We start from the raw sequence: 21,414 nt of genomic DNA, 5'->3' as shown, positions 1-21,414 counted from the left end.
TGCCCTCAAGAAATTTGTAGTCTTGGGAAAAAAAAAAAAACATAGTCCTATAGATAATGCATGTAAAACAAATCATTACAATGTAATTTACTTCTCTATACCTCTCTTCTGTCTTGCCTGTAAAGTTTTAGAATAGAATGATCACCCCCTGGGGTATTTGAGGAGATTAAATAGATCAATATAGATTAAAATGCTTAAAACAAGAGCTTTGTTGTTACTAATAATACAATGTCTATCATAGAAGAGTGTACAAGGTAAAATAGTATTTCAGCAGCCGTATTGTGAAGAGACTTTACAGAGGTCCTAAATCTTGAAAGATCAGGAATTATTCAGATAGAGAGGTGTATAAGAAGGTATGTAGCAGATAGAAGGGGGGAAAACCAGCATGAAAACGTATATATATACACACACACATACATACATACATATACATACATACATACATACACACACATACATACACACATACATATACATACACATACATGCACATATATGTATATGTGTGTATATATGTATATACATATGAACATTCAGACATTCTGAGTAGATCAGAATGATTGGAATTCATGGCACAATAGGGAGAGCAAGTTGGAGTGTAGAACAAGTAACAGGCAGCTTTTTCTGCCAGTCTAAGGAGTTTCTTCTCTGACCTAAGTGTCACAGTAGATTGCTTTCACTGCTTTAGAAGTGGCACTTTGTCTTCAGTCTCCTGAGAGCCATGAATTGGTTCAGCCCCTAAAGTACATGTTGTGTGCCAGGTGCAATGCTAAACTGAACCTAGGAATTATGAAGGTTGCAGACCTGCTCTGTATTGAGCAACTAAAGAAGCCCCTCAGTTAATAGAGTTCTTAACTGGTATTAAAAAAAAGAACTTGCCACAGGCCATGGCATTGGATAGCTAGGTCAGAACAAAGAATGAAGACCAAGAGAGGAAGAGGGAATACTGAGATATCAGGACTAAAGAAATGTATTGCAAGCATACTGACACCCAGTGCATTCTAATACATTGACAGTGAGCTTCTGCTTCCGAAAGGTAAGTCCATTGACTGATTTCCATTTTCCCTTCATATTCAACAGTTTCCCTTAGGTTGTCTCTTTTCCAATTTTATAGGGATTTCCTGATCTCTTTTTTACTGTTATTTCCATCTGTTAACTAAATTCTAGATTCATATCTAAGAATCAGGTTTAGGATTACCTTAATTAAAGTTTTCCAGAATTGTACCTATGTTCATTTGAGATTTAAAGAATAGAATATTAATGTATTTTGGAAGCCAAAATAAGGTTAACACAATTTACATTTTAAATATTACCAATTTCAATAGACGTTTTAAAATTTTAAAATATTTTTATTGTGTATGGAGATGGTACATATCACTTCTATGTGTATGTATATCACCATTTTAACCATTTTTAATTAAACAATTCAGTGGTAGTAATTACATTCACAATGTTGTACAATCATCGCTGCTATTTACAAAACTTTTTCATCACCCTAAACAGCTTGTTGTAACTTCCAATTTCTGTGTTTGAATTTGCCTATTCTAGGTATTTCATGTAAGTGGCATCATATAATAGTTGTCTTTTTGTGTCTGGCTAATATTACTTAACATAATGGTTTTAGGGTTCATGCTTGTTATAGTCTGTATCAGAACATTATTCCTTTATATGGCCGAATAATCTGTTGTAAGTATAAAGCTGCATATTGTTTATCTATTCATCTTTTGATGAGCACTTCAATTGTTTACACCTTTTGGCTACACTGAATAATGCTGCAGTGAACATTGGCATGCAGGTATCTGAGTCCCTATGTCAGTTCTCTTGGTTATATACTCAATAGACTGTTAAATTCCTTAAGAACAGAACGTCTATCTTACTCATCATTTTTCTACCTCCTGGCATCTAGTATAGTATTTATCACTTAAGAGTCATTGATTAATGTCCAACTAATCAGAGTATTGGGTCTGCATTTCCTAACTTTAGCCAGTAGATGAAATATATGAAGGCTTAATGTTAGACCATAAAATTGGTGTAAAAGGAAGTGTAAGCTTTTGTTGTAGTGTTTTATGAAGACAGATTGCTAAATTAATTTGTACTTTGTAAGAAGAAACTGCTTTAGACTAAGATTGCTGTTAACTGAAAGGCCAACTAGATTGTGTTTTCATTTTGCATGGTGTTCTCTCTCTCTCTCTCTCTCTCTCTCTCTCTTTCTCTCTCAACAGTGAATGCATAAAAATCCAACCAACCGACATTCAACCTGACATATTCAGCTATTTGTTACATATTATGTACACGGGGAAAGGGCCAAAACAGATTGTGGATCATAGTCGTTTGGAGGAAGGGATTCGATTTCTTCATGCCGACTACCTTTCTCACATTGCAACTGAAATGAATCAAGTATTCTCACCAGAGACTGTGCAGTCCTCAAACTTGTATGGCATTCAGATTTCAACAACCCAAAAAACAACTGTGAAACAAGGGCTGGAGGTCAAGGAAACTCCTTCCAATAACAATGGAAACAGAGCTGCTGTCCAGGGTGACCACCCTCAGTTGCAGCTGTCTCTTGCTATTGGGCTTGATGATGGCACTGCAGACCAGCAGAGAGTTCATCCTGCTGCCCAGGCCTTGGAGGAGCACCAGAAACCCCCAGTGTCCATCAAGCAGGAGAGATGTGATCCAGAATCTGTGGTCCCCCAGAGCCACCCCTCACCCTCATCAGAGGTAACAGGTCTCTCTTTTACAGAAAACAGTGTCAAAATACATTTATGCCATTACTGTGGGGAACGTTTTGATTCCCGTAGTAACTTAAGACAACATCTCCATACCCATGTGTCTGGATCCCTTCCATTTGGTGTCCCTGCTTCCATTCTGGAAAGTAATGATCTTGGAGAAGTACATCCACTTAATGAAAATAGCGAGGTTCTTGAATGTCACAGGCTCAGTTCCTTTATTGTCAAGGAGAATGAGCAGCAGCCTGAACACTCAAATCGTGGTACCACAGAGCCTTTGCAGATTAGTCAAGTATCTTTGATCTCCAAAGATACAGAGCCAGTAGAATTAAACTGTAATTTTTCTTTTTCAAGGAAAAGAAAAATCAGTTGTACCATGTGTGGTCATAAATTTCTTAGAAAGAGTCAATTGCTGGAACACATGTATACACACAAAGGTAAATCTTACAGATATAACCGATGCCAAAGGTTTGGTAATGCATTGGCCCAGAGATTTCAGCCATACTGTGACAACTGGTCTGATGTACCTGTGAAAAGTTCTCGCTTATCACAAGAACACTTGGACTTGCCTTGTGCCTTAGAGTCAGAGCTCACACAAGAAAATGTTGACACTATCCTTGTTGAATAGCAACTCCTCCTACAGAATTTTTATACCAATCCTGAAAAAAAAATTCATGTGGTATTTTTAATTTATGGATTATTTTCCTTCTCAAGTGCTTGACTTTTTTTGTAATCCAGTTTTTAAGGTTGTATATATTAGGTCTTACAAGACATATATTAGTACATGCCTATTAAAATGTAACCTTCAGTTAATCCTATGAACTTCTCATAAATTAAATCTCAGTTTAGAAATCAGAAATCAGTGTGGAAATTTATAGAAACTTAGATGGATATTTATAGAATCTAAGTTTTTCCAGGTTTCAGAATCAGTAAAATAAAATAGAATATGAAATCTGTTTTAAAGAATATTCTAGGGCCTGGGGATATAGCTCATTGGTAGAGTGCTTGCCTAACATGTGCAAGGCCCTAGGTTCAATCCCCAGCACTGCTAAAAATAATATTCTAAACTGTTATTCATGGCTTATGTTTCATATGAATTTAGTCCCTATGAGGATTATTTTAAAATATTTTCTGCCATGTAGGAAATTAGTAGCTATTTTAATACATAATTATCAATAATACATATATTTGTCTTTTTAGAATCTTTTTTTCCCCACTTTTTTTTATTGGTGCATTAGAGTTGTACATAATGATGGAATTTGTTGTTACATATTCATACATGCACACAATATAACAATATAATTTGGCCAGTATCACTCCCCAGCACTACTTCCTTACCATCTCCCACCCCTTAGTTCTTTTCCTCTACTGATCTCCCTTTGACTTCCATGAGATCTGCCCCAACCTTTCTTTTCCTTTTTCTTCTCTAGTTTATGCGTATGAGAGAAAACATAAGTCCCTTGACCTTCTGAGTTTGACTTTACTTAACATAATGACATCTAGTTCCATCCATTTTCCTTCAAATTACATAATGTAATTTTTCTTTATGACTGAAATATGTAGTATATAGGATTAAGACGTGGCTATACTGAATCATGAGTAATTTTGTTGTTGTTGGGTATTTTTGTTTTTGTTTTTTGGTACCAGGGATTGAACCCAGGGGCACTTAACCACTGAGCCACATTCCCAACCCTTTTTTTTGAGACAAGGTCTTGCAAAATTGCAAAAGCTGGCCTCGAATTTGCAATCCTCCTGACTTAGCTTCGCAAGCCACTGGGATTAAGGAGTGTGCCATGCCTGACTTGTTGTTGGGTTTTTTTTTCTTTTTTCATTCATCAGGCATTTTTAAAATAACTGTCATAAGCCTAACACTGGGCCCTGAGAGTTTTTTTTTTTTTTTCTGTACAGGGGATTGAACTCAGGGGTACTTGACCACTGAGCCATATCCCCAGCCCAATTTGGTATTTTATTAGAGACAGGTCTCACTGAATTGCTTAGCATCTCACCATTGCTGAGGCTAGCTTTAAACTTGGGATCCTCCTGTCTCAGCCTCCTGAGCAGCTGTGATTACAGGCGTGCACCACCGTGCCTGGCTGGTTTTTTGTTTTCTTTAAGACATGATTCCTCACTAAAATTTTAAAGTTCTTGTATGTAAAGCCTTTTGTTATGACTGTATCATCTGCAAAATAGAACTATGCTTTTAGAAAGTATTCTAATAATGTAGGTTTGCTTAATGATTATCATTCTTAAAACTGGAAATGCCATGTGTTTTTTCATCTGTATATCAGGCAAATACTAACTAGGCATTTTCCCCATGGGTCAGCTTTAAATTTTCTCTTCTTTTCAAATCCTACATATAGTTTTTTTCTTGGAAAAAAAAATAGACAATTTCAGTATTTGTCCTTATGAGTGTATTATCAAAACTTAATGTCTAATAAGTAGTCTGCCTTATAAGAAAACCAAAATTCTTGATCTATAATTTTTGAGATTGTTTTTTCTCGCTCTGGCTTTCTGATTTCCTACCTGTAAATAAGTACAAGTAATACCTACCTCATAGAGGTGTTGTGAGGATTTGTATTAAAGTTGTGTTAAATTCTGTTAGTATTAATGATTAAAAACCAACCATAAAGAGAAAACTACATTTATTCTGTGACTAAAAATATTAACCAATATTTCAGCTTATAAATTCTAGAACACGTTAGAAGCAGTCGTGTACTATTTAATATTCAATAATTAATTGACAAAACTCATTTTTTACAAATAACAAAATTGCTTGAATTCTTATTCTACTGTAATTATAACAATTTCTCTTTAGCCTTCAGCAGATAGACTTTTGGCATTATTGGGAATAAAATCTTGCCAATTTCAGCTTTATTAGAAGTTTCTCCAAATGTGTTGTTTTCACATAAGAAATGGAACAAAGACAATGAAGAAATAACCATTCATTTTTTTGATGAAGATGATTTTAATAGTAAATAGGAATAGAAAATGGAGTAAGGATATTACATGGTACTTCATTAATATTACTTTAAAATAGTATTAAAATAATTTTCACTAAAAACTGAAGGAAATATATATTATGGAAAAAGATAATCTGGAGAGTGTATAACTCCATTAAAATTTATTTGTACAGGCAGATGTTTGATGTTGTAACTCAGATTCTTGATGATCAATATCTATTTTTTTTGTAGTAATTGAAGTAAAAATAGGCCATGTCAGAGTTTTCATAATGTAACTTGTGTCTTTGATGTTTTAAATTGAATGTAGGTCTTTGGCATTGTATTACAATTAATTTTTAAATTCTTAAGAGTGAAATGTGTAAATATGCTCTGCTATACTTACTTTTTTTTTTTTTTTTGAAAACTGGTAAGGTTTTACTGTCCCATACCTGGATGTCTTAGATCCGAAACTGTGATTATTAAGACCTGGAAAAATGTTTTGTGCTTCAACATGTGTCTGTACCACACTTGATTACCTAGTAGATATTGCTCCAGTGCAATTGACATTAAGTGTCATCAATTATATTTTGTGCCAAGAAACTCATTTAGTCAAAATCAAAATATAAATAAAATATTTTAAAAGAAAGTTGAACTATAAATGTTTGCATAATAATAAAGGGCATACTGAAGAAATCTTAAAATTATAGGTAATTCATAACAAATGCAGGAGACTAAAATCAATAATACGTTGTATGATTAACTCTTTCACCTAATGTACTATGAATTTGCTTCAGAAACATTCTTTTAGAAAGTTTTGTATTCTCCAGTTGGAATAAAAACAATAGATTCTATGTACTTTATCAAGACAAATTAATGTAATTTATAAACAAAACCTTTTATTAGCTCGGCTTATAGGTTGTGTTCTTATTTTACAGCAGTCCTGCCAAATATTGTCTTCCTAGTGTTGAGGTAAGTAGTCTTTGTGCTGGGTAACATTTTGGAGATGTGATGCAAAAAAGTATCAGTAGACCCTGTTCTTCCGAACCATAATCTATGGTAAAAGAAAAGGGGTATCCTAATCAAATAAGTGCCTTCCAACTGCCATTTCTGGAAAGAAAGGTAATAAATGTCTAGTCATTTCCCAGAAGTTTCTTTGCTCCTATCTTCCCTATTTACATTATATCTCCTTGCCCCCAGTAACATAATCTACATCAGTAGTTCTCAACCATATGTCAGTCTGGATGGGATTCTCCAGTAAAAAGGAACCAACAGGAGATAGAAAGATGAGATAGATATATAGATGTGTTACAAGAAATTGGCTCATGCATTTATGGAATTGAGAAGTCCCAACATCTATATTTTGCAAACTGAGAAACAGGGGAGCCAATGGTGTAGTTCTAGTGTGGTCCAAAGGCCTTGAAACCAGTAGAGCTAATGGCAGAAGTTCCAGTTCAAAATTGGGCAGGTTTGAGACCCAAGCCAGTATTTCAGTATTCATCCAAAGACAGGAGATCAGTATCCTAAATTAAAAAAAAAAAAAAAAATGCTTATAGACACCCAGAATACTGTTTGACTAAATATATGAATACTTCATGATCCAGTCAAGTTGAGACATTAACCAGCACCCAGAGATATCCCCCTCTCCATGGTAACATCTGGCAGTATGGAGATGGTTTTGGTCATCTACTGAATAGGAGATAAGGGAAGGTTGCTACTGGCATTTAATGGGTGTCAATCACGGATGCTGCTAAAAATCTTACAGTGCAGAAGACAGCCTCCCACAATGAAGAACTACCCAGCTCAGTGTCCGTGGAGCTGAGGTTGACCAACCCTGGTGTAAAAGCTTAATGTAAGTTTTGTGGTAGTTGTCAGGAATTAAAGAATGCAAAGAAACTTATTTTAAGATTTCTATCCCAATTATTTTTGAAGTTAATTATTATTTATTTTAATGGAGTATGTGATATGTTTGTTGTGAAATGAATTCTATTTGTATTATCCTATCCCCCAGATTATAAAAAATTAAAAATGTGATTATTTAAAAATCAGAGGTGTATTAATTGGGACAGTTTTAAATCTATTCATATACTATTTGAATGAAATAATTGTGTCTCTAAATTCTCTTGGTGAAATTAAAATGGGATTGTAGGTTATAATTTTGTAAATCTTGGGGGCCGGGGTTGTGGCTCAGAGGTAGAGTGCTCGCCTACCATGCATGAAGCACTGGGTTCCATCCCCCGCACCACATAAAAATAAAATATTGTATCCACCTATAACTAAAAAATAAATATTTTAAAAAATTTTTTGTAAATTTTCAATTGGCCAAAAGGTGGCACCAGTGTACTTTTTAAAAATGCACCAAATTTGGTGTTACTCTTAATTGTTAGCTACTTCTGGATTTGCCTTTACTTTATAGTCAGCAGCTCACTACAGTGGTATTGTTTTTATTCTTCCTCATTTCCTTCCATCTAGTTCTAGTCTGAGTAAGCTGAGAATTCCTTTCTCTTTAATAGAATCCTCTTACCCTCAGCTCTTTTTGCCTTCCAAAAATTAGTGAATGTCTGTCTTTTAAATTTGTTCCCATTTCTACTACAAGGTTATTGTTAGTTTTCTCCTAGAACTTAATACCTAGCCACCAATTGCTTTCCTCAGTTTTATTTCACAGTTGATGAGCCAACTTGGAAAATGAACCCATTTCCCTCAGATAAATTTTCTTCCAGTGTTTATACAATGTTATACTTTTTCCATTGAAACAACTTGGTGATATCATATTAAAATAACAGAAATAAAGTATCCCTTTACTGTTGTCCTTTACTGTCAGAAGTCTGAAGGAGTAGCAGTGCACTGGGAGGGATTCTTTGTACACTGCACTAGTCCCTTCCCTTCTCAGAGCCAGGGAGAGGCTTATGGAAGGAGGCAGCTGGAGAAGGTGTCCCTCACCAGCTATAGTTGTGTTTTTACTGAGTTTCAGGAAGTCCCACATCAGATTTGTGTGTACCTAGTGAGTCTCTGAAGAATGAGACCTAATGAATTTAGCCTGTTTTTCTGAAGACATATGACATATGATACTTTGTTCCAAATGTGTAGGTTAAAAACAAAACAAAGGAATGGGAGATGGGAGGGACTGAGATTTGTATAAACTGCTTTGTAGGGAAGGAAATCTAACCCTAACTGTAGTGGTTCTTCAGCAAATATTCATCTGTTAACTTTTTGAATGAGAAAATAAAACATTTGCATAAGGAAGGGGAAAGGTCTTTAAATGCAGACCAAAGATTCCAGAGAAATGATATAAAAAATTTTCTTAGCCAGTCAGTTCTCATTTCTGAACACTTCCCTTTTCTCACAAATATGCAGTCTCATACTATGAGTGAAGTGGTTCTTTCCTCTTTTTTCCAACCACAGTATTTTAAAGTATGGGAGGAAAGGCATATAAAGGGAAGACTTTTTTTTTTTTATTTTACGCATCTCTTTGTAGACCTCTCAAACTTTGATGGCTACACTCAGCCACCATGATGGCCCTGCAGATTATGTGTAAATACTCAGATGGTATAGAGGTCATAATAAGTTTAAAGACTTGTCAAAATTTGTTATATGCTACAAATAGGTGGATTTTTTTTTTACCGTTTGTAAAGTATGGCTTAATGAAAAAAGATGCATACCACTCAGAAAAATACAGAAAAGTCTTATTAGAGTTTAACAAAACTTAATGATTGCTATTATTCACAGTTATTCATCATCTTTCAGGAGAAACACTTCAGTCAGATATTGAGCACATAGAGAGAACTCAGAAAATTAGAGATAATTCTATGCAAATTCATGCTGAAATCAGGGAAATAGCTGACAAAGCTATTTGTGATATATTTGGATAAAATATAGAAAATCCAGTTCATTTTTTTTCATCTGAATTGTGTAGTGACCATTTGTTTTGGCATTCTATACATCTCAGCCTTCTAGCATTTAAGGGCAATTCTACTTTAGTCATTCTGTTAGGAGGATGGAAATACTTTAATTTTGTATGACACTTAGAGATATTCTGCCTAAATACCTGATTTTGCAAATGACAATTACACATGAAACCTGTGTCCTGAAATTTATATGTGAGGCTATTTGATGAGCACACACATGCATGCCTATAGCTGCATTAGCTATGGTGATGGATCACCAGGGTATCCCAGAGTCCCCCTAGTGACCATATTGGCCAGACATTTCTGTGTGACCCAAAGATATAGAAGTTAAAGCAGGGATTTGGGGGTAAAAGATTTAGATACAGGGCTGGGAGTGTGGCTTAGGGCAGAGCATGGGCTTAGCATGCATGACGTCCTGGGTTCAATCCCTAGCACTTAGGAAGCATATGCAGTTATTTGCACCCAATCTCCCAGGAGGGCAGAAGTGGAAAACCCTGGTTATGGCCCCAAGTACAGCTATGAAAAATATATGAAAGGCTTAATCCTGCCCCATAATTGCAGTGTCATAAAGGTCAAGGCTGAAAGTCCTTTTTAAGTTTAGTTACAAAGCAAATGGTGAGGAAAGTGTTTAGTCTTGCTAATGTACAGAAACCGCTAGAGACTGCTACCATGGTTATAATAGGTTGAAAATCAGTTTTAAGGCTGGGAGTTTTCCAAGCTAGGAGCTATCACCATCTTCTCTAGGTTTTACTTTTTTATGGTGCCTGCACCCAACATTGCTGAGAATTCACTGCAGTTCTGACAGTGTGTCATGTGTACATGTACAAACACACATGTATTCTTTGTAGAGCTCAGGAACAACCTTTGGTAAGCTTAAACTGGAAGTGGGGAAGGAACTCACAAAACAGTTGGAGCCAAGGTGGCTTTAACAGGGATTAGCAGAGTTGCCTGTGAGGACAAGTTTGCAAAAGGTAGTATATATTTCTAGAAATATGTAATTTGATGAAAATTTTAAAAATTTGATAACTGAGCCAGGTGCAGTGGCGCAGTCTGTATTCCCAGTGGCTTGGGAGGCTAAGGCAGGAGAATCGTGGGTTCAAAGCCAGCCTCAGCAAAAGTGAGGTGCTAAGCAACTCAGCGAGACCCTGTCTCTAAATAAAATATAAAAATTACAGCTGGAGGGGCTGGGATTGTGGCTCAGTGGTAGGGCGCTCACCTAGCATGTGAGAGGCCCTGGGTTTGTTCCTCAGCACCACATAAAAATAAGTAAATAAAATAAAGGTATTGTGTCCAACTACAACTAAAAAATAAATATTAAAAAAAAATACAGTTCAGTGTAAAGTGCTCACCTAGCATGTGAGGCACTGGATTTGATCCTCAGCACCATATTAAAAAAATAATAAATAAAATAAAGGTATTTTATTTTGTGTCCATCTACAAAAAAAAAAAAAAAAAACATTAACTGGAACTAGGTTTAGTTTTAGGACTTTGAAGGTACTATCAACTTTTAAATGGGTCCAAGTCTTTCATAGAGCCCAAATATTATTATTGGGCTGTAATTAAGAAAAACCAGCATTATGTTAGCAGAATGAATCAGTGTCTTAGTAGTCACAGAACTTTTGACACACCCAGCCTTAACAGGTACTACCTGGATAATTTAAGCATTTTTTACATCAAGATGGCTTGATTATTTGGGAAACCATAAAGATCATTAAGAAATCATATAAATTAATATAATTCAGAAAAGACAACTAATGAGTATATAGCAAGAAAGGATGAAAACTGCCTTTTTTGTTTCTATTATTGTTTTGTTTTGTTAAGCAGCACTGGGGAGCAAACCCAGGACTTCTTGCATTGCTAAGCAAGAGCTCTTACCACTGAGCTACACCCCCAGCCTCCCAAACAGTTTTCGTTAAATTCACAGGTGGCATCACATTCAGAACTTCCCTTTAGGTTGAATTAGTTAAGAATTCTAGTTCTCTTGCTGAAAGTAGATTCCTTCAGGCACATATTATAAAGTCTGTCTGATGCCCAATCAGCTGAGTGGAACTTTTGGTAAGGCTAACTAAGTGGTTTTATCAGTATGATATTTATAGTTTTATGAAGTGAACATAATTTACCATTTTTTAAAGCTGTGGATAAATAAACATTCTTTATTAATAATTAGTATCTAAATTAATTCGGCTTGAAACCTTTTTCTCATAGTATTATTTATTTAATACTAATATCTGATCCACAGTAATACAATACCAATTTTAATGAGAAATACAAAATGGAATTCTTAAGACTTTCAGAATAGCTCATCCACTTAACATTTTTACAGACAATGAACTACTATAAATATGTAACGTTATGCAGGCCTTTTTCTGTACCTAGGCACAATTCAGAATGAATATACTGTTTAACTATTTTGAAACTGCTAGTGTATTCAGATGACACTTTCCCCCACACAACCCAAAATTACTCTCTCTGCTTCCCTATCTGGCCTCATGTTGCTGCACTGTCTGTGGCTCTTTGCCTTAACCTCTGTCCCAGCTTCTGTTGTCCTGCTCCCTAAACTGAGCTCTTGGAAAGCAGAGAGCCTGTTCCATTATCAAAATGTTTGGCACGTGTTATGCCTAACAGAGGCTGAATCAAATAGTATTTAATCTGCACACCCAAGTTTTATGTAGCTTCATTCTAATAAATGTAACTAAATAAGGATCATTATTTTAAAAATCTTTCATAAAATGTTCTATGGAGGATATTTTGAATTGTGTGTAAGAAACCTCATGTTACACAATAAAACACAGGAATTTGAAACTAAAGAACTCTAAAACTTAAGGGATTCAGAAATAGCAGGCAGAAAAATCAAACCCTGATGTATTTAATAGCAGATGAAATTAGAAAGTAGACTTTTTTCAGTAAAGTTGACATTAAAAGGATGTTTTCGAACAATAAGATTCTAAAGTCTCACAATTATTTTTTAAATTCTGCTGTAAAACCCTAAAAAAATCTTAACTTTAAAAAGTAAGGCAACTTGAAGTTAGTTAGAAATTTATGGATAAAATTAACTCTGGAATGCATGCGGATTTGACTGGAGCCCTCTCATGATCTCAAACAACCTTTAGCAAGATGCTTATTCACATATACTGGTGAAATAATACAAGTTCTCAAAAGTAAATTAGAAAGTTTCTAAGACTCTACTGCATAGTAGCCCAATTAAGATCATTGCAAACTCTGTGCTGTCAAATATATTACCTTGAAAGAAAATTATGCAGACAGCTTTTATATGAAGAACTCCATTTGTGCCACATGCTTATTATTCTTTGAGGTGGAGGAGGTGGCAGGGAACATAATTTCTGTTTGAAAGTTCTTTTGTTTTCTTCTACCTTTACTGGGTACTATTTTTATATCTTGTAAAGTGCTTTAAAAAATGTTAGGTGAATAGTGCTACATAAAATAGAGAATTTTAATATCCTGTGTTGTAAGAAGCAAAGTGAATAATACTTGACTCTTAAAAGGGGGAAGATAATATGCTGAAAAGATTAATAAGAATCTGATAAACTCCCCCAGGCTTGCAAAAAAAAATCTGAGTTCAAAGTGAAGCTAAATCCTAGCTAATAAATGTTCATTAAAAGCAATATTTATACCATAGCAGATTTAAATGAAAATATGGTGTTCTTAAATTTAAGCTTTTTAAATGATCAAATGGATGTGAAATGAATCAGAACCTATTTATATTCACACAGTATTTTGCATATATGGTAAAATTACTTAAAATAAATACTATTATAATAAAAAATATTTTATGAGAGACTTCTAGGCCATCCAATTCCTGCTTATTTCTATAACAACAAAACAATTTGGATCCCTTTAGAAATTCACTATAATAGGATTTGGCCATGTAACAGATATAATAGATTGAGACCAATTAATTTGAGGATTGTATTTTCAAATAAATACTAGTTATTTAATTCACTAGAAAAGATTGAGGAGAAACCACTTAATAAAGAACACAAGTAAGAGTATACATATCATCATAAAAACGATCATAATGCATTCTAACCAAAATTACATTTATCAAATAACAGTGTGAAACCTAGATATTTCACTATACATATTTAGCTTGTATCTGTTGTTTTTTAAATCCTAAATAAATGTCTAAACCTTCCAAACTGCTTTAAATAATTGATGAATGCTATACTTTTGCTTGTTCATAAGAGATTACTGGAAAATTATAATGCAAGTATATTGGCTTGGAGCAATCCTTGTAATAAATGAAGACAGGATTCTTCAAAATACTATACAATGCACCAACCTTAATCAGGTTTTTAAGTTGTTCATTTTAATATGTGATATTTGCTGGTAGCTTTCTAAGTCTATTAGCACCACATATAGAGAGTTAAAGAGTTTTTCAAATAATATGACTTAATCTTTAAAAAATATTGGTAGCAGTTGTATAATTAAAAGACAAGGATTTCTTGGGTCATTTTTTTATCTTGCTACTGAAGGAAACTTCCCCACCAATATTATAAACATGAAGGTAGGAAAATCTGGGAGAAATATTTTTGTACTGCAGCAAAGAATCTTACTAATAATATCCATTATTTGGTTTAATTCCAAAGTCAGACTAGCTTTCTCTGTCAGAGGTCTCAAAACTTATTTACCAAAAAATGAATTATAGGAAAAATTAGCACATAACTTTGTGTAAGCAATCTTGAAATGACGCAAGTCGTCACCCAGATCATTTAAAAACATCTAATGTGCATCCTTCCTCTAAGATGGTCTTCAACAAACCTTACCATTCATACTTCCATTTTTTCATGTGTTTCAAGTAGTAACACCATAACTCAGTTTAGAAAATGGGAGACTATACAATATGAACCTTAACCTGTGAGGCAAGGAAGTATGTTAGGGTATCGTGGCCATTTCATACAAGAAAACATAGAGGATAGAATTTTCTCCAAAAAACATGGCAATCATTAATGTGATTGAATGCTTCTCTTTAAATAACTGAATAAAATGCAAATGAAGCCCTTCTCGTTTTTGTAAAATATTAGCTGGACTGGAAATTGTGATGAAAAAGTTAATTTTCAATATCCATGTAAAATACTTTTTACTGGTTTCTCTTAACACATAGACACACTGAAAATATGTACCTTATAAATAATTTTATACATGGCTCATTCTTGGCCAAGAATAAACAACATTTTCACTAGAATATTATGATTTCCTAGGATCTTTACCATCGGACCTCTCCCCTCCTTGAGGAGAGGTTGGTAAATAGGGTCTTTAAAGAAGAAATTCTTCAAGAAGAACTCTGTGCTGTGATCATTTGTTACTTCTCCTGGATGAAAAGTAATATTCCCCTCATTTTGTTTTCATTGTTTTGTTTTACACTTTTCAGCAGACCAGCCGGTATCAGCTGGTATAAAAATGGATATATACAGATCTGCTGGGGCTAAAGCAAGGTGGAAAGGGAAACTGTATCCCTTGTTTCCACACTGTTTGCCTATTTGAAGGATCTCATCAATGGCTTTTGTAAGGGACTTGAGCAAAATGAGAAAACCACTTATGTTTAATTCCAGTATGCATATTATGCATAGTCTCTGCTGAAACTAGAAATGCAATATATTTTTTGAGGTAATACTACTGCTGAGGAATATAATAACTATAAAATACACATTCACAAAAATAACTCACCTTATTCACCATTTTAAACAACATAAAAGTGCAGTGTAAAAAAAGTTTTTGAAAACTGAATGCAATGTTACACAGCATTAAACTATTAAAAAGAAATCAGACTTTGTGACATCAGAGAACAGTAAAGAGCTTATGGCATACTGCAGTGCTCAATAAATATTTCCTTCCCCAAACAATCTCCATATGCCATTTTAGTACTCCCTGTATGTCACTTTGTGTTGCAATCTGTGCTGACTTCCTTCAATCCAGAAGTGACTGCATTTCAGTGGTAGAGTTTTATGAACTTGATTTACTCTTTAGCACTTGTAGGCTGGGATTTTTACCTTTAATTCCACAAGTGATAAATCTTATTTGTATCTGAATAAGAAATGCCACAAATGTGTAAATGGTTTAGCTTTTCTTCCTTGACCTGGAAATTAAGTCACTGTAGGAGAGTGTTTATCTTATTATCATCGGAGGCCATTTCATTAATCAGCTGTTCTATAGACAACTGGATAGCATTCCTGACAAGAGAAGAAGCTGTTTCTATTAAGAGTGTTTCATATTGTTCTGGAGTTCTACCCTCAAAACCACTATCATTAGCAAAAACCCCTACTTGCTCATTTTCTATTGAAATTAAGAATTGCTTAGGGACATTTTTAGATTTCTTAACATCAAATTCACTGATTTCAGTGTCTGTAATAATAATAGCAATTGGCTCCATTCTTTTGCTTTCTTCTGATTTAGGTTTCTCTGCATTGATCCCATTTTCTTTCAGATCTGATTCCTGGCTCAATTCAGTATCTTTTGGCTTATTCTCTTCAGCTGCCATCTCTCTACTTTCATAGTCTTCACAGTATGGTCTACTTTCTAGGACACTGTTATTGGATTCTTCCACAGTTTTCTGATCTGGGATTGCAGGTGATGGAGGAACATCAGAAGCCACTAGTTGCTGGTTGTCTGTTTCTGAACTTGCAAGCGGGCTTGCTTGCTGGGGTTGAACACTTTGTTTTTCTTCAATCATTTCAATTTCCTTTTCAAAGATTAGAGTTCCTGTTTGAATAGCAGAATGCCCATTATCTAATTCAAGTTCTACTGAAATCACATTCTCTCCAGATGTTATGCTGCTGTTCACATTTGATTCACAGAACTCATCACCATCTTTGTGCAGGACTCCTTCACTTAGGTCCTGGGCTGACTTAGCCTTTGTTGCCTGGTCATTTAATTGGGTCTGAGTTTGTATATCCAACCCTTCAGCCTCTTTTTGGACTTTGATGGTGCAGTCTGAGTCTTCTGTAATTCTGGAATGATTACTTCTTTGTGCACCTTTTGAGAATTTTATGCAGGGAATCTTAATTCTGGATTTTACCTTTTTCTTAGGAAGATCAGCATCCTCATCCTTTATTTCAGGTTGCACTTCAGCCTTAAATGACTTTTGCTGCTTTGAAGAATCTGACCTTTTCCTGTGTGTTACTAGACGTTTGATTGAGGCCCAGGTGCCCCCTGGGTGCTGTGGCTGATCAGAAGCTCTTGCTTCTACTGGACACTCCCTTGCCACATTGGCAGCCTCAGAGACAGCTTTGGGCTTCACTGCCTTGACTGCTTTCTTTCTTCTCTTGAAGCAAAGCACGGATGTTTTTTCCTCATGTCTTTCATTCTGAGGACTGACTTCTGCTAATTTCATTTCATCCTTATTTTCTACTTGAATTTCAGAAACTGTGGTCTCCATATTTACACCACACTCTTTCATTCTCTAGAAAACTATATTATTTCTTCCTTAGGCAGCCTTTTAGGGCAAACCGGTGGACAAAAATATTCACACTGAGTAAAATCTCTCCCAGGTATATTCATTCCTTTCATCCTACTTATACGGTTGTTTTAGGGCTTTCTCTACTATACAGATGCCTCATTTCTCTATTGGTTGCAATTTCTTCATGAAAGGTCTTCTATTTCAAGACCAACCTGATGAGAATAAAAAAAATGGTATTTTATTTGACCATGAGAATATTATTTTCTGTGAACATTATTTCAGTTGAGTGTAGATTCTACTGGGCATGTTTTCCATATAGTAACTTCCTAAATGACTAAAGAGTAGAAATTGGGGTCTACTTTTACCCTATCAAAAATATTTTGATATGAATATATATTTTCTTTTTGTGAAAATTTCATTTTGGATTACTCTGCAAGTCTGATATTGTCAATTCTTTAGTTGGGCTTGTCTTCATGAATTATTAATGACCGTAAATTGTAAGTTTAGCAAACAACAACTACAAACAACAAAAAACAGTGAAGGGCAGGATGACAAATAATCTAATATAAAGAATTTTGAAGCTGCAAAGGACATCAGAGATTACTTGAGGTCATTCAAGTCCAGCCAGATGACAAAATTGAGCTCCAGAGGGGGCACTTGGCTTATAGAAAGCCAAACAGGCAGATAAGGTCATAGCCATAGTTAGAAGATTTTGACTCTAGAGTTCTTTCCATAGTACCATAAGGTTTCTGTTCTAAAAATGTATGTTCTATCAAGAAGGTGCTAGTTTTCATACATACTCTTAGGAAAATTTAACATCACTGTCAATCTCCACTCTCAAATTAGTTCTATAACTTTGGTGTTTCACTTAAGTGTTTGCTGTTCATACTTTTTTCCACTGTGGTATGCACATAGTTGGGTTGGTACAAGTTAATGATAATAGCTGACATATGTTCAGCAACTCTTGTGTATTAGTCCATGCTGAGCACTTTTACATACATCTCTAACCTGAACCAGGATATTACCAAATGAGTGGGTGGTAGTATTTCTGTCTACAGATGAAACAGCTTTCCCAAGATTACAAAGTTAGGTAACAGGCTCACATTCAGCCCAGCACTGCCTGTTTCTAAAACCTATGCTCTGAAACTGGCTTTAAGAGTTTCATCAGAAAACAATTTTTTTTTCTTATCTGCAATAAATCTATTAGTCAAATTTTAAAAAATTGTTTAATGGTCATTTAATTAACCATAATGCAGCCCATCAACTCATAATTGAACCTAGACTGAGTTCTTACTATTTTAAAACCAAGCTTTTGAAAGTCTTTTTATTTTTTGGTTCTGGAACCAATTTAAAAGCCAAATATAAATTGATAAGCCATGCAATTGGCAAATTGATAGGCTAAACAAAAATATGAAGGAGTATTTAAAATTAATCCACAGAGTAGTATGATAGCATCAAAGAATGCAGATATGAGGTGATTACCTAACAAAAAATCCTATAAATTTTAGTTGGTATCCTAAAATAGGCAAGTGAATTCTTTTCTCATAACTGTTTTTTATGTAAATCCTAAATGAAGTTTCATTTGGGTAGCCCTTGGTTTTGTGAACTGGAATTCTGGAAAATCAGTTTATGATCTAAGGAAATATATTTTTAGGTTCAGTATGGCATACTTCATGCTTCTAAGACAAAGTCATTCTAGAACGATGGCAGAAAATATGAACATTTTACAGTATCTTTTCAGCACCAGAACCTCAGCTGATCGTAACTCAAGTCTTCTCATCTCTTGTGCATTTTTCAGAGCTTAAGCATTTTTAGTAAGCAGAGGATGTATTACTAATAGAAATATTGAAAATAGATTATTTTAAAGAATGTATCATTAGAAACTAACCTGAATTGTCCTAAGACAACTGCTTGTAAAGCTCACTTGAATGTATATCATGCTGTAGAAACAAACACCCAAACAGAAGCCTAACAGAAATGGTGATGGGGGAGGGCGGGAGGCAGTCTGTAGACATTAAAACTTAGAAGAATGTTAGATTGCTAATGACTCGTCCTTAACCTGCAAGGGTAGCTTCACTGACTCAGGAAACCTTAAAGCCCCTGTTGTTCACCGAATCTTATGTCTAATGCCACAGAAAACACCACCTCCCCTCTATCCCTTGCAGCAAAGAGCAACCACTACCTGAGGAAAGGAAAGCAAAGCATCTTTCCCGAGCACCAGATATGGACCACGAAGCTTCCTTTTGGAGGAAGGAATCTCTCTGGCTTGATACCCTTTATGGCAGGATATGGAGCGCGCAGGATAAAGTACTCAAAAAGGAAAATGTCGGGGGCGTGGAACAGATAACCAAGCTTCAAGCTATCTGTAAAATTATAATGGTCAGGAATCTCAAGTCACATTTTCCAAAACAGGGTAAAGGAGAGGGAAAAAATACCGTAACCCATGCTTCTGGTACTAGCGGTAAAGCCAAGTGAGTAGGTGGGAGACGCCTGCGGACTAATGACCTTCTAGGTTCTCACTCCTGGCCATCTCGGAGGACCCGGATCCCCCTTGTAGTGGGGGCACCTCCCACCCACTCTGCCGCGCAGGAGGTGAGCGGACCTGACACTTCTCCGACCCACCGCCTCCGCAGCCTTCTAACCTGCCTTCACTTACCGTTAGCGCTGGCGTGAACTCCACTGCTGAGGTCGGGCAATCTTGCTCAGCACTGCGCCCAGACAGCCTGGGAGCCACCTCGCACCCTGAGCAAACAGCCCTCTGCAGAGGGACTGCAGCCAGGCTGCGCCCCCTTCCCCAGCAGCTTGGAGATTGACAGCCGGCCTCACCAATGCGCGAGGAGCGGCGGGGCGGGGCCGGAGGCGAGGCGGGGCAACCCTAGGGGCGGGGGCGCTGGGAATGGGGGATCCACCTGTGAATAGTTTGCAGCCCGCTGGAGAGCTCCCTTCTGGATCACAGCCGGGGATGCGAATTCTCCCTGCAGTCTCAAATCAGGGCAAGGGCAGAGGTACCACCGAGAGTGGGAAGATGGGGGAGGTGACCAAAGAAGAGAACCCCGCATTTTTCAAAGTAGCAAAATCCTTTTTTAAATTATAGGCACTCCCATTAAATTACCTCCACGAATATTTAAAGACAAGGCAGACGTCTAATTTTAAAAGCAGGATTCAAACTGCATAGAGTAGTGAAGTGTCAGTTGGAAAGAAAATTACATATAAATCCAAACAAAAAGAAACAAAACTTTCCCAGCAGTGGCTTTGAATATAAAGTTGTCATGGTTCTTGCCAAACAGGCTCTCAGACCTGACTCCCAGTAGAAGGAGGTGGAAATGATGATGCGTAGCAACATCTAAGCCAACAAGGTGAGAAGGGCACAGATCGCAGTCCCACCACTTCTTTTTTTTTTTTTTAATAAATATTTTTAAGTTGTAGTGGACACAATACCTTTATTTATTTATTTATATGTGGTACTGAGGATCAAACCCAGGGTCTCACATATGCTAGGCAAGCACTCTACCCAGAGCCACAACCTCAGCTCCAAGTCCCACCACTTTTAATAACTTACATATATTTCCTAAAATAAGTTGAAATAGCTTTAAGTTGCTTATGTTACTGTTAATCACATTCATTATGAGATTAACTTTGTCTCTCTTAATTAAGCAGGAGTGGAAGAGAGGACATTTCTTACTATTCCAGTCTGTCAAAGGGTTCAGGCATTTTCTACCTTCCTGCCTGATGGCCTATGTTATTTTCATGAATTTTCTGAGCCTTTACCTAAACATGGTTCTAGTCGTGGTTAAAAGCTGCACAAGTATTTATTTGTAAACACAAAGCATGAATGTAACACCCAATGAAAGCTTAGGATGACTTGCTTTGGGAGCACTCCTGGGAGCTCCAGCTGTGAGGTCCAGCCTCCTCCCTGAACCTTTCCAGCAGAACTTCCAGATGGTGGAAGGAAGAACTCCTGAAAAACAGCAGCACTTCTTTCATCAATGGGACCATCATCTTGGACAGTGTGTGTGTGTGTGTCCATTTTTTAATGTTTTCCCAGGAACACATTTTACCTTTGTAAGATTTTTTTTAATCCTTTTTTTCCCCCAGGGCTGAGGACCAAACCCAGGGCCTAGCGTGTGCTAGACAAGTGCTCTAAATCCCCAACCCCACTTTGTAAGATCATTCCTCCAAGACTTATTAAGTAACAAACTGCACAAAAACAAACTGAAGCTGGGCACAGCAGTCCATGCCTGTAATCCCAGTGGCTCAGGGGACTAAGGCAGAAAGATTGCAAGTTCAAAGCCAGTCTCAGCAACTTAATGAGGCACTTAGCAACTCTGCAAGAACCTGTCTCTAATTGCAATATTAAAAAAGGGCTGGGGATGTGGCTCAATGGTTGAGTACCTCTGGGTTCAATCCCTAGTACCCGCCCCCCCCCCCCC

General features: G+C 36.1%; 2 protein-coding genes across 10 annotated transcripts in view; one reads left to right on the top strand and one right to left on the bottom strand.

The window, feature by feature from the left end:
• Positions 1-21,414, top strand: part of Zbtb25 (zinc finger and BTB domain containing 25) — a 32,497-nt gene that overhangs the window by 2,576 nt on the left and 8,507 nt on the right. Inside the window, exons 2-4 of one of the 9 annotated variants that reach the window (XM_048798485.1) lie at positions 2,223-2,721; positions 6,607-6,637; positions 19,150-19,645. In XM_048798485.1, the coding sequence (XP_048654442.1) occupies positions 2,223-2,721; positions 6,607-6,630 (523 nt within the window). In that variant the 3' untranslated portion in view covers positions 6,631-6,637; positions 19,150-19,645. Of the gene's footprint in view, positions 1-2,222; positions 3,505-6,603; positions 9,324-19,149; positions 19,646-21,414 lie in introns of those variants that run through there. The other 8 variants (XM_048798481.1, XM_048798486.1, XM_015490082.2 and 5 more) reach the window with 8 other exon arrangements.
• Positions 11,770-19,779, bottom strand: Akap5 (A-kinase anchoring protein 5). Its single transcript, XM_048798487.1, has 2 exons — positions 19,641-19,779; positions 11,770-17,196 (listed from the first exon to the last, which is right to left on the bottom strand). Exon 2 carries the CDS (start codon positions 16,982-16,984, stop codon positions 15,677-15,679), a length of 1,308 nt encoding a protein of 435 aa, XP_048654444.1. The 5' UTR covers positions 16,985-17,196; positions 19,641-19,779; the 3' UTR covers positions 11,770-15,676.

Source organism: Marmota marmota, unplaced genomic scaffold (genome assembly GCF_001458135.2).
Source record: "Marmota marmota marmota unplaced genomic scaffold, marMar, whole genome shotgun sequence".
NCBI classification, from domain to species: Eukaryota; Metazoa; Chordata; class Mammalia; order Rodentia; family Sciuridae; genus Marmota; species Marmota marmota.
The sequence above is the reverse complement of the archived record's forward strand: the minus strand, read 5'-3'. Positions and strand labels throughout refer to the sequence as shown.